Source organism: Sturnira hondurensis, unplaced genomic scaffold (assembly GCF_014824575.4).
Source record: "Sturnira hondurensis isolate 20B ecotype Veracruz unplaced genomic scaffold, ASM1482457v3 Scaffold0014384, whole genome shotgun sequence".
In the NCBI taxonomy this organism is placed as follows: domain Eukaryota; kingdom Metazoa; phylum Chordata; class Mammalia; order Chiroptera; family Phyllostomidae; genus Sturnira; species Sturnira hondurensis.
The window spans coordinates 8,985,449-8,998,709 of record NW_028087015.1 but is presented as its reverse complement, the minus strand read 5'-3'; the positions used below and the strand labels follow the sequence as shown (position 1 = coordinate 8,998,709).

At 52.1% G+C, this 13,261-nt stretch overlaps 1 protein-coding gene across 1 annotated transcript in view; it reads left to right on the top strand.

The window, feature by feature from the left end:
* SLC6A3 (solute carrier family 6 member 3) overlaps positions 1-10,707 on the top strand; it is a 37,572-nt gene extending 26,865 nt beyond the window's left edge. Inside the window, exons 11-15 of the mRNA XM_037062955.1 lie at positions 419-518; positions 3,102-3,202; positions 4,568-4,735; positions 5,354-5,425; positions 9,308-10,707. Of these exons, the coding sequence (XP_036918850.1) occupies positions 419-518; positions 3,102-3,202; positions 4,568-4,735; positions 5,354-5,425; positions 9,308-9,331 (465 nt within the window). The 3' untranslated portion in view covers positions 9,332-10,707. The remainder of the gene's footprint in view (positions 1-418; positions 519-3,101; positions 3,203-4,567; positions 4,736-5,353; positions 5,426-9,307) is intronic.
* The last annotated feature ends 2,554 nt before the right edge of the window (positions 10,708-13,261 follow it).

Sequence of the window (13,261 nt, the reverse complement as noted above, 5' to 3'; positions counted from 1 at the left end):
TTCAGCACCTGGACAGCTCCCTGGGAGGTGCCCTTGACTCAGCTTCCCTCCTGTTGGATTGGAGGGAGGCCAGTCCACAGGGTGCAGGGCACCCAGGTCACCTCCTTTCCCCATGGAAGCTCTGCCAAGTTTGGCATTTGGTTGCTTTCATTTCTAATGGCACCCGAAGCCCTGAGAAAGGAGAAGAGGTCGTCTTTGTTTTTTTGGTAATAGACGTGTTCCTAAAAAGTTGTGGGTGGATTGAATTTCAGTGACTCCAGTCAGACTTTATAGGGAGTAAGACAGAACCTGTCTGTAAACTGAACCCACAGGCCAGGTTTATGTTTTGGGAAAAGCACTTGTGAGGGTGAGGCTTTCGCCAGCCAGGCGTGCCACGCCGGGACATGCGGAGTCCAGCAGGTGCTCCCCTCTCTTCCAGGGTGGCATCTACGTCTTCACACTGCTGGACCATTTTGCAGCTGGCACATCCATCCTCTTTGGCGTGCTCATCGAGGCCATCGGGGTAGCCTGGTTCTACGGTAAGGACGAAGCCTTCTCTGAGGGCTGGCGTGCTTCACCAGTGGGAGAGCTGGACTCTGTGCCATCTCTGTGACTGGCGGGGGGACTGCCTCTTACTTTGTTGCTATGCTGCTTTCTTTCTGGTAAAGCTGCCTTGAAAAGCGATGAATATAAGCTCTAGGAAACTAAATTGTGGTGACACAGCAACACAGAGATGAGATGCTTGGCAACTGTCATTCTATCAGCTCAATGAAGACAGTCTGGATGGTACCCCAAAATCCTTGCCTTGGTCAGATGCATTCAGTGTGGCCACTTAATTATATTACGAAGGTGCCTTAATTGACTCTTAAGAAAGAATGGTTTCCTGGGATGTTGGAACACTAACACTGGTGGAGGTGAGGTCTGTGTCCAGCTAACCAGAAGGTTGCTAGCCCCCAAGACACCAGAGAAACAAGCTGAGCCTGTTCCTCATCAGAGAACATGATTAACACATGCTCTTCATTAGTGGTCGTGCTTCAAGGTGCCCCTGCTCATGCATCAGGCTCCTCTAGCACAGAACTCCTTGCCCACCAGAGACATCACTGCTCACCTGACTCCAGGCTCTTCCAGGTCCAGGTGCTGCTTCATAGTTAGAACTCTGAGTCCCACAAAGCCGGAAGCCAGCTGGTCAGCAGACAGCCCCCCGATTAGGCGTGGCCCCAGCCTGCAGCCATGGCCTTCCATCCATCCTGGCATGGAGACCAAGTGTCATTTAGGAGCAGAAAGAAAAAGCAGCAGAAAAACCTGGAAGAGGCTTTGCCCTTCCCCCAAGGGCTGGCCTGGGCAGGCCACCCACCTCTCTTCTCTCAGTTTTCTCTCCCATAAAATGCACCATGGTACCAACTCAGCTCACCTGACCAGGTGTTTTTGAGGGAAATAGGCGCATGGCTCTGAACACATATGAACTGAAGCTAAAGGCCTGATGTTGCACAAACCCCAACTTCATGTGACCCCTTGTCTCACAGAGGGGGTCATATTCTCTGCCATGGAGCCATGGAAACTATAATTTATTAACTTACCCTGGTTTTGAAAGGCTTACCTGACAGTTGCATCTTGAGAACATTTTTTCCAATTATATTTGTTCTACAGAAAGAGGAAACATTGAACTCTCATTCAATAGAAAAATATTGAAGGAAATATTTTACTTTCATTGGCACCTTGAATCAGTACCTTGTCATCTCTCCCCTATCCCCAAAATAACACCTCATAGAGCAAGAGAAGCTTTAAGCTTCGCCCACAGCCATGAACCCATTGCCGGTGGAGGCTGGAGGGAACCAGGCCGGATAGTGGCTGCCTACCCCGTGAGGGTGCTCCCCAAAACCTCAGAAGACAGAGATCTGCATTATTTCTCCAAAAAGCAATTCATATTTCTCTAACCTAAATGTGATAAAAACAAAGGCTGCATCAGAACACACTGACCTACTGGTGTGCCAAGGAGCCCTGTGGGTCTCGGTGCTGAAGGCCCGGTGCCAAGCAGGCTAGCCCTGGACCTGCTCCTGGCGCTGAGTCGGAGGAGCTGCGGGGCCCCAAGTGGACACTCCCCTCTTTGCTGGCCTTTGGGTTTGCCCTTCTCCATTCTTCTTTGCCCCCGGGTCCATTTTTACATCCAGGGTTTTACCGATGGGACTGGCGTGTGAGAGGGAATTCTGAATGGAGGTCCTTCCTGATGTGTCCCCACATGTGACACCTACAGTACTTACCCAACAAGCTCAGCAAACCAGCCATGACAGTATGACCAGAGCCCAGGCTAAATTCGGGGCAGGAAACCCCTCTTTTAGGATCTCCTGGAGAAAATACTGGTCATCTAGTAATAGCTTTCCTTTAACAATGATGCTTAGACATGCAGTGATGGAATACTATCCATCCTTTAATAAAGGAAAATCCTGACACACGCTGCCACGGGGCTGGTCTATGCTGGGTGAGATAAACCAGTCCCCAGAGGGAAAACCCTGTGTGCGTCCACTCAGAAGGTTCCTGGAGCTGTCATGTGCGTGGAGACCAGCAGCTGAGGGGTGGCTCCCGGGCTGGGGGAGAGGGCGAGGGGGCTGCTCTTCCGTGAGTTCAGAGCCTCAGTTTGGGAAGATGGAGAAATTCTAGAGATCAGTGGAGATGATGGCTGCACAATGATGTGACTGTACTTACGGCCACGGAACTGTTCACTTACAGATGGTTAAGATGGTAAAGTATAGTTGCCACAGATTTTTAAGTGAAAAAACAGTGACTGCAGCCGGTGGGCAGGGACAGCTGCGGGAACATGGGGAGGAGGACGTGAGGTGAGCAGAGGGTGGAGAGTGGTCAGGCAGAGTGGCTGCTTTCCCACAGGTCTCCCTGAAGGACCCTTAGAATCGAGGAGCAAATGTCACCCAGTGTCACCATGGAGGACATGTGTGGGGATTCCCAGTCAGCAAGACCACTGGGCAGTCTGGAGTGAGGCTGGTCACTACAGGAGGCAGCCTGAGCTTGAAGTCCCCTGGGGCAGGCCAGGGGTCATTGAGGACCAAGGCACTTACTTGCCTGGGTCTTGGGGAAAGTGCTGTGCTGACCTCACCACTTGGCTCTCCCAGGCGTGCGGCAGTTTAGCGATGACATCAAGCAGATGACCGGTCAGCGGCCCAGCCTCTACTGGCGGCTGTGCTGGAAGTTCGTCAGCCCCTGCTTCCTCCTGGTAAGGGGCCAAAGGCCATGCAAAGGTTCCTGCTCTGCCCCAGCTCTCAGGCCTAACCCAGGGTCAGCAGTGGTGGCCACAGGCAGGTTTTCACTTGGGTGAGTGAATGTGCTTGAGGTTGGGGAGGGGGCTCCATGCTTCCTGGAGACCGGAAGGGCAGGCTGGTCCCAGAAATCCTCTCTGGTCTCCTGAAGGTGTGCTCCACTCCCACTAGACCCACTGAGAAACCTCGCATCCAGGGTGATTTTCCCACAACTAAGGCCCTCATGTGTCCTGCATTTCTCCACCCCTCTGCATTAGAGAGGAGGCCTGAGATGCGTGAGATTATTGACTTCCTGCCTGGAGGACCAAGGTAGAATTTAGACCTCTGGGGGAGACAAGTCCTCAGTCTAGAGGGCAGAGTGATGTGGATTCTGTTACAGCTCTGCCCCCAGGGGCCCTCCCCAGGCCCAGGCACCACTCATGTCTACTAGCTGCCTGGCTTTTATCATCTGAGCCAAATCCACACGTGCCTATTTTAGTAGAGCACAGGCACGGCATCCGTTACAGGCAGCCCATGGCTCCTTCCACACTGCAGCAGCAGGGCTGATTGGTTGTGACTGGGACCTGATGGCTCTCGACACCTAAACCCTCCTGGCGGGTCTGAACAGGTGGCTCCAGATGGCCATTCAAGGCCAAGTCCAGGTCTGAGTGGAAAGCCCAGGAGCTGGGCAGAGAGATCAGCACCCCCTGTCCCCTGGCTCTCCTCTTACCCCAGCCAGCCCAGGGGTCACCTGAGGGAGGACTGGGATGGACAGGCAGCTCAAGCAGACCCTGTCACGGACCAGCCCAAAGGCTGGTGAGTGAAAGAGAGAGAGAGGCATCAGAAGTTCAGCGATCTAAATGGTGCTTCTCACAGAGCCACACCCGCACATTTGGGAGCTGCTGGTCTCCCCCTCCTGGCAGCCTGAGGCCGTCTCCAGTATGTCCGTCTCCCCAGAGTCCAGAGAGTGAAGGCTGTGGATGTGTGAAGTTGAGATAGGCGAGCTGTTCTTGGGCCGCTCTACTTGCTCAAGTCTCCCAGATGGGACAAGGTGTGAGGTTGCCAAAGGCCAGCTGAGGGCATTCCCACTAGTCAAACTCAGAAAGAGGTGAGAAGATGTGCATCTCATTTATGCTGTCCTGTGACAGCAACTCAGGAGTCACGGGGAAGCTGCAGAAGCAGGCCCATCGCCTGGGTTCCCTGCTTTGCAGGGCTGGGGTCCCTAGAGCCGTGGTGGCTGGGAGACCCTCCACCCTGACTCACTGGCTCCATTCCACCTCTGTGCTCACCCCCTGCCATCTGCCAGCCAAATGTCACCACCTGATCCCTGCCCTTGCTTTCAGTTTGTAGTCGTGGTCAGTATCGTGACTTTCAGGCCCCCGCACTATGGAGACTACGTTTTCCCCGAGTGGGCCAATGCGCTGGGGTGGACCATCGCAGCGTCCTCCATGTCCATGGTGCCCATCTACGCAGCCTACAAGTTCTACAGTTTGCCTGGGTCCCTGCGGGAGGTGAGTATGTGGACAGGACTCCATACCCCTCCCAGTCACCTGATCATGAGGCCACTGACTGCATCAAGTGGCCTCTCACTTCTGCTGGCCAAACTCTGCACATAAACTGCATCAAATCTCAGTACCCAAGGCAGCAGAGTCTGTGGGAGGGTCCCCTAGGGCCTCGACACTGGAGAGGAAACCTGGCCTCAGTGAGTCAGAGATGGCAGCTACTGAGAGATGGGCCCTAGAGGACCACCAAGGAGCACAGCTGCTCTCTGTCTAGGCCCTGGGGCCTGGGCCATTTGGGCAGGAGGTAGAAGGAAGGACGGCTTCCAGGAGCTGAATGGGACAGAAAGCAGATGCCCCTCCTCTTGTGTGGCGTGTAAGATTCAGGTGCCCTGGGGCCCAACTCAAGCCAGTGGGAGTGAGTGCTATTTACCGTCACTCAGAGCCCACCACAGGCCGATGTGGGGACAGGAATTCTCCAGCATCTGCCTTTTCAGTTTGTGCCACACTCTGCTCCAGGGTCTAAGGGGACTCAGAAGTCAGCTCCTGCAGCTGACCACGGGCTGACTGGGAAGCCAAGTCACCTCTCTGAGTATGTGCCAGTGCCCACGGTCTCTCCATCTCTCCTAGAAAGTGGCCTATGCCATTACCCCTGAGAAGGAGCACCAGCTGGTGGACAGAGGGCAGGTGCGCCAGTTCACGGTGAGTGTGCGCTGCTCCCCCACGCCATCCCCTCAGCTGATGCAGACGGATCTGGAGAGCAAGGCTTATTCCTGAACCACAGCCCTCAGAAAGCTGGGAGGCCAATTTATTCATTCAGCAAATGCTCCCTGACACCACCTTCTGCAAACCCCTGACCTGAGGAGGGCCAGGCAGCAGATAAAGTATATTGGATGCAGATGGGCATGTGGAGAAAGAGAAAGCAAGAGAGGGGCAGAGCATGACTTGGGGCCCACCAAGGAGGTGGCATCTGAGCAGACATCTATGTGAAGCAAGGGGCCTGCATTCCAGTGGGGACACAGCAGGAAGAAAGGCCCTGAGTGGTGGGCAGGGCACCTGTAAGACCAGTAAAGCATGCATGCCCCACTGGGGGATGAGCGAGGGAGAAAACCCTGGAGTAGCCCAGGCCACCTGCAGGAAGCAAGAAGCTCCAGAAGGTCTAGAGCTGGGATCTGGATGGAGCCCAGATCAGATGACATTTGACAGAATCAATCACTCAGGCCGCTCTGTCAGGGTGGGTCTGCAGGATGTCTGGGGGCGACAAGGGGAGGCTCCAGGCGGGAGACAGTAGGGGTCATACCAGGCCTGTGGCAGTATTTATTCTTTCTCCCCACCCTACAGCTGGGAGGCATCTGCTCACAGGTGAGCTTCCACCTGCATTTATCACGTGCCGGGGAGCAGCTGCGGAAAGGGCCCTAACACTGTTGAGAGACAGAGCAAACTTGTGACACATTTTAAGTCCCACACCCTATGAGGGGGTCCCTGAAGCACAGAGAGGCTAAGGACCAGCACACAATCACATAGCTGGTTGGGGGGCAGTGAGGTGGCAGACACTCCCACCGCCATCACCTCCAGAGACAGCCCCAGACCAGGCGAGGGCCGAGTCAGGGCACGGATGTCAGCTGTGAATGCTGGATAGCCCATCCTTCCAGGACTCGGATGCCACATTGACTCAGAAACCATCCGAGGGGTGTGGTTTCAGGTAGGTGTGGATGAGGGAGGTGTGTAGGGATAGAGAACTTTCTCATACACAGTTTGAAGGGCAGATGCCTTGGTGCAGGATCCTAGTCTTGCTCTGCTTACTCTCTCATTTATTTCTACTCCTGTCTTTATTATTTCTTCGTTCTTCTTTCTGTGGGTTTACTCTGTTATACTTTTGTCAACATCTTAATTTAGACTTTGGATCACTGATTTTCAACCTTTCAGTTTTCTGATATAAGCCTTCAAGGCTATGAAATTTCCCTCAAAACGCCCCGCATGCTGCGTTCCACAACTTTTAACAGCATTTTTCTTATTACTCAGTTCTAAGCATATGTTAATATTTATTGTGATTTCTTCAAGTCTGCTTTTAAATTTCCAAATATATGGGAATGTTTCATGTATCTTTTTGGCATTAATTTCTAAATTAACTGCATTGTGTTCAGATACCTGTGCTCCCTGTTCTTTGAAGTGTGTTGGGATTTCTCTGTGTGTGAGTATCTGATCCATTTATTAACATTACTTATTCAAATTTTAATATTTATCAACATTACTTAAATTTTTATCTATGTGTATCTCTAATTGTTGGTACAACGTTCTCCTTCTGATCATTAGATTAAGCTTCTATATGCATTTTTCAAACCTTCCACAACCTTGCTAACTTAACTCTGCTTGACCACGAGTAATAAAGAGATGTTTCTGTGGTATCCTGCCCTGATAGCATACTCGTCCAATTTCCGCGGCAGCGGCACCAGTTTTGTTTACATGTTCTGTTCTCCGCCGGGGCAGCCGGAGTTATCACATCTTCCTGGCAACCTGCGCCATCTTCTTACCCTTGTGATGCTTCTGCCCTTAGAGCGCTTTTTGTCTGAAATAAATACAGCTGCACTGGGTTTCTTCTGAGTTGGCCTGAAATATCTTCTGCAAACTTTTAATTTTCAGCCTTGCAATGAGCTTAGAATGTGGGGTGTTTTGTTTTGTTTTGTTTTGTTTTTGTTTTTCAAAACTTGCATATATCTGGAATGTTTTACTCTATCAGGCAGATTAATCCATTTACACTTGTTGTAAGTATTGATTTGTTTGGTCTTTTTCACTCTATTTGTCCCATTTTCAATGTTTACTTTTCTCCTTTATTATCTTTTATGGATTAATTTTAGGGAAAATTTTTTTCTTATTCTACTTTTTTCTTTCTATATGTTTAGGGCTTTATTCTATTCTTTTAATAGTAGTACTTGAAATTATGCCATGCATATTTCAGCTCAAGTATAAAGTTAAACAATTTTTAACCCCCATTCTGAATATTATAAGGATTTAAATCTTCCTTCTGCTGATTAATATGCTATTAGTGTCCAATAGCTTATTTCTGTCTCTTTAACCTACAAATTAGACATAATTATTATTGTTGTTATCGCTGTTGCTATTTTGTACAGAAATATCATCTTGTATTCAGGTGCATGTCTAGTGTTTATTTGTTCATTATACTTTTTGGCATATGCATCTTTTTTTTGAGGATCATTTACTTGATTTCCAAAACCAAATTCTTCAGACATTCCCTTAAAAATAGGTCTCCTGATAAACTTCCACACTTTTGCAAGTCTGTACATGGCCTTCTTTTGCCCTCACTCAGGAAAGAGTTTTCGTGGGCACAGTCCGGGAGCCACAGCTGCGCCACCTGTCCTCCACCTCGTGGCTGCTCAACCATGTCCCACCTGACTGACAGTTCCCCTTCACTTCATCCCTGGACACTGCGTTATGTCCACCTGTTTCTTGTGAAATGTGCATCATTGCAAGTTGCATATGTCACCTTTAAAACATGCCTTACATCGCTGCTCTGTCACCTGACAGTTGCACCCTCTCTGGGGTCCATGGGGTCTGAAGTCTCCGATGGTTCTCACCTCACTCAGGGTGGGCTGCAGCCATGCTCCTAGTCTCCTTATCCATGGACACATGGCTTGGTCTTAATCCATGGGAGCTCTGAGATGCCCATCAGCGCATCTTCCTCCAGAGAAGGTTGCCTTCCGCTGCTGATCGTGGCCAGGACAGAGGCTTGGGGCTTGGAGCTGGGGCCCCAGGCATGGCCTCCCTTGCCCACCAGCTCCCCTCACAGAGCACCTGGGCTCTGCCAGTGCTGGCAGGGCCTGCTGGCCGCTGCAGGCCCTCTGGAGCCCCCGCCCCGATGTGGGTGACGGAGGAGCCCTGCAGCAGGACCAGCAGCAGATTGGGCTGGGTCCAAAAGAAGCTCTGCATGCTCTTGTTTTGAAAATGTTTAAAAAGCGTGCTTCTTACCATTTAGTGATAGAATGGCTTGGGCTCAAAAACAGGCTGAACTCCCAGCTGCATAATAGGCGATGACATTTGCAAGAAGACTAAATAGCCATCCTGTCGATTTCATCTGTCCTGAGCGGTCATGAGGCCTGCTCCTGCACCTGTTGGGGTCACATAAGGACATGGAACTGCAGGGTACAGCCCTTCACTGTGATGGACCAGAGACATCCAGATGTAGCCAAGGGACCCTGGGGTGGGGGAATCACAGGTAACATGCATGCTGGTGGGAGTGACATCTGAGACCAGCCATAGATTTGCTGGTGTGCAGTGTTTGGCCAGCAACTGAGTGCACAGTGTTGAGGCCCACCGTGGCCACTGGATCCATGTGCAGCCTGTCGCTGAAGCTGTGCTCCCCAACTTCCCTTTGTCAAGTGATGATGACTCATCTAGAGGAGGTTCAATAAGCATCAAGTCTAGGTTGCCCCAAGCACAACACTGGCCCAGCCCCCATTAGCCTCCCAGGCTGTGTCCACACCATCCTCTCTGCTGAGACCTCTCACAGCTACCAGCCAGTCACCGGCTTCTCAATTCACATCTAAATAAAGCCTGTTTCCTTCACAGCTGCGCCACTGGCTCATGGTATAGAGGGCAGTGGAGAAGGGAGACCCTGGGCAGCTGCCCGACTGCAGGAGAAACACCAACCAAGATGGAAAACCTGAGCTTGGATGGAAAGGAGGGCTGCTCTGCTATTTAACTTCTGCTTTACTGGAAACACACAAGAGCTTTATCTTCTGACTGTTTACACCCTTGTGCCACGGGGAGAGGACCTGCGGTCCGTCCTGTGTCGCTGTGTAACTTGGTAGATCTGTGCCCGTTCCCGCAGGTAGAAAACATCCTGTTCTATTCATGTCACGCGGCTCCCCCAACCCTCTGCCGCCATCCAGAGCACAGGTCTCGCTCCAACTGTGTGCCAGAAAGAAATACAGCAATTAGAGGCGCACTCTGCGAGAGCCCCAGCGCTCACAACCGCTTCCCGAGTCATTCATTTTGTTTGTATTTAAAAAGCCAAACATTATATTTCGCCTAATTGTGCAGAAGGTGAAATGGAAGAGACCATGCCAGGGTGATCAAGAGGTGGGGGGCAGGGAGGGCTCGTGTCCTTACATGACACACGTGGTCTGTTCAGAGCCACCGAGGGTGGTGGTCCCATGTGTGATGGGAATGCTGTTTATTTCCTTGTAGCAGAGAAAAACAAACTCGGTGGAATCTGTGTGGCTGCCACAGTTCTTGTCTGGTGCGGGCCCGGGTCAGCTCATGGTCACCTCTCTGTGGACCCCGGCCCTAGGAGAAAGCGCTCTCCCAGTGAGCAGGGGTGCATCCCCAGCTGGTGGGCCCTGACTGTGCAGAGACACGAAGGCAGGTGCCCTGAAGACCTCACCAGGCACAGCCTTGAGCTGTGACCTTGGGAACAAGACCCCACCAGAATTTTATTTCTCTCAGGCATACATCACATCAATAACAACACTTTCTAAGTTAGGGAATGGCTTTTTAAAATCGTATTTACCTGTGAATCAAAACCAATTCTCAGAATGCAGGGTTGGTTTCTAAAAACCTGTTTCCTGTTCCAGTTGTCTGTGAGAATATTAGCAAAAGCGAGAGAAGACCATTGGCCAAGGGTCGCCCAGCTGGATGGAAAGTGCCGTGGGTCATCACAACACACTGGGCTGTGGACTGCATGCTCCGCACAGCTCTGTACCCTGCAGAGAAGTCCCACTGTGTGTGCCGGCCATGCAGAGCCCTCTCAGCATCCCCTGCAGTGGACTGTGGTCCCAGGGGTTGTGGAACTTGCCGCCTGGGGGGAGGGGAAATGCGGGCCTGTCATTGGAGGTTGTCATCTGTGTAGCCAAGAGGAATCAGGTCTGCCGTCTCCTTTGGGGGAATATCAAACCTCTGTGTATAACACCAGTGTCATTAATGTCTGTCTGTGTCCATACTCAGCATCACCAACAATAAAAAATGTATGCGGGAAAGACAACCATGGTTGTGTGGTCACATTTTTTGCTTGATCTCCTTGTTTTTCTGGGCCAGCTGCCTTGGGCTCACAGCTTCACTCCTTCACAAGGTCTTCACATGGCACCTCACAGCCCAGAGGGAGCACAGCCTGGACCCTGAAGGTCTGTTGGGCTTACCCTGGACCCCACCCAAGGCTGTGCCTGCTGTTTCCTTGGTACCCCCTGGCTCAGGCCTAACACTGTCCTGCCAGCCTCTCTTGAGCCCTCATCTGCTCCATCAGCTCCCCTGCAGGCTCCTATGTGGCCACAGTCCAGCTACTGCACGTGCCTGGGCCAAGGGACTCTTCCAGAGACATGCCACCAGAGTCTTAAGTGGCTCCCTATCCTCAGTCCCTCACAGTCTAATCTACTTTGTGGCCAAAGAGTTCCTTCCAGATACCAGTCTGCTCAGGCCACAGCCTAGAAGAGATTTCTGTGGTTTGTCATACTTAGAATAAACGCCAATTCTGTGATCCACGTGGCCAGGCAACCAGTCACTCCTGCCAGGCTGTGGCCTACATGCTAGGACACTGACCACTCTGTCAGACATTTCAGCCCTGCCCCCAGCCAGGGTATCCAGAAGACACACCCACATCAGGGCCTTCTTACCCCTACCCCTACATGATCGTGCTTGCCCCAGGTCCCCAAAGAACATCCTCACTTCCTTTAGATCTCATTTTCCCAGGGACCACACGACCCACTCAGAGTCTGCCCATTTGGCTGCATCACCAATCCGGCCACACGCCATGAGCACACCTTAACTGTCTGATGCTTGCTGCTGTTGCTTCCCTGGGGTGCTGCCTGCCCTGTGGCTGTGACCCGCCCCTCCCCCTCTTGCCTCCACAGTGCCTCCACCTCTGTCAGCCATCACAACAGACCCTGGGCTGGACACAGAGCCTGCCCCAAGGGGACATAGTGAGCTGACCTCAGCACTATTATGATCCCTTTGTCCCCTGGTCTCGGGGTGCCTCAGGAACAGGCGTGGTTTGCTTTGACTAACTGTTCACAGCCTCACAAGACCCTGGCCTGTTCTATTCCAGCTGTGCCCTCGTGCCAGGTGCAGTGTGAGCACCTGCAGTTCCCTGGGAAGCCCCCACATGGAGGCTTCCAGATGTCACATTCCAGGTGGGGAGAACTCCCAGAAACCAAGTTGTCCTTTCTTGCATATCTTCCCACACAGGAACACATGCACATGCCCACACAGCATGCATGCCACCTGAACACATGACTACACATGATCATATACTGCATGTCGTATACATACCACACTCACACATGTGGACACCTGCTTGTACACATGCCTACAAGCCCACACACTGCACATGCTTCATGTCACACATTAGCATGTATATGCACACACATGCACTCTCATACGGGGTCTACCACAATCAGCATGGATCTTTATGGTGAGCTGGACCCAGCCAGGTAGCTCCATGGCTCTCTGGACAGTCCCAGGGAGCAGTTTCGTGGAGCCCAGCCACCCCAGACCTTCTGCGGGTTGTTGTCTCAGCAGCTACTGTTACAATGGGAGGGTGCTTGGTGTCCTGATCCCAAGCTTCTGGGCTGCGGTTCCTCCCGGGCAGCCAGCCAGACAGCCACATGCTGTCCAGAGCTGTGCCACAAATGGAAGTGACAAAGGGTGTACACCCTGAATATATTAAAGACTCCTACAAATCAGTAAGGAAAAGAGAGACAACCCAATCAGAAAATGAGCAGGAATCTGAACAGACACACAAAAGGAGGCAGGGGCAAATGGCCAACGGCCCCATGAAAAGGTGCTCAACATCACCAGTAATCTAGGAGATGCAGGGCAAGCTACAGTATGACTCCACCTCAGCCTGCTACACCAGGAAGACTCAAGAGGTCAGACACTCCCCACACCGATGAGCAGGCTGGGCAATGGGAACTCAAACACATTTCAGGCACAAGAGTAAATTACATGTGACTTGAGAAGGGTTGAGTGTGTGTCTGTGAGGTTGAACTGCAGTAGCAAACACTGCAAGCTCCCTGTCCAGCAAATGGGATTTCTTTCACGATCGGTGTGGCACCTGCTATAGGTGTGCACTGCTCACATCTGGAACCACCCAGGGGCTGCCTGGGTGACTGGGCCCCTCACCCACAGACTCCTGGGGCTCGGGCCTAGGCTGCCCAGGGATGGGGACAGCAATCGCCATCACTGACCATGTGCAAAAGCCCCACCCTGGTCTGTGCCCCAGAGTCCCCTGAGGGCAGGCTGTGCTTGACCACCCCTGAAATCACATCCGTTCTTAGCCCCTCTCCTCCTCGCCTCATTTCTTTCCCATTTTCTCCCGAGAGCCCCCTCCACTGAATCAGGGGAACCCTCATTTCAGGCTCTGCTTCCCAGGACTTCCAGCCTAAGGAGAAGGGCATCCACAACAGGACGATTCCACCCCAAACCATGTGCCCAGCAGAACACTCACACACGTGTGTCTGCCCCCACACACTTGTGAGAGTTCACGAATGGAAACTACAAGTCGCTGGTGAACATGGGGTGAGTACGTTT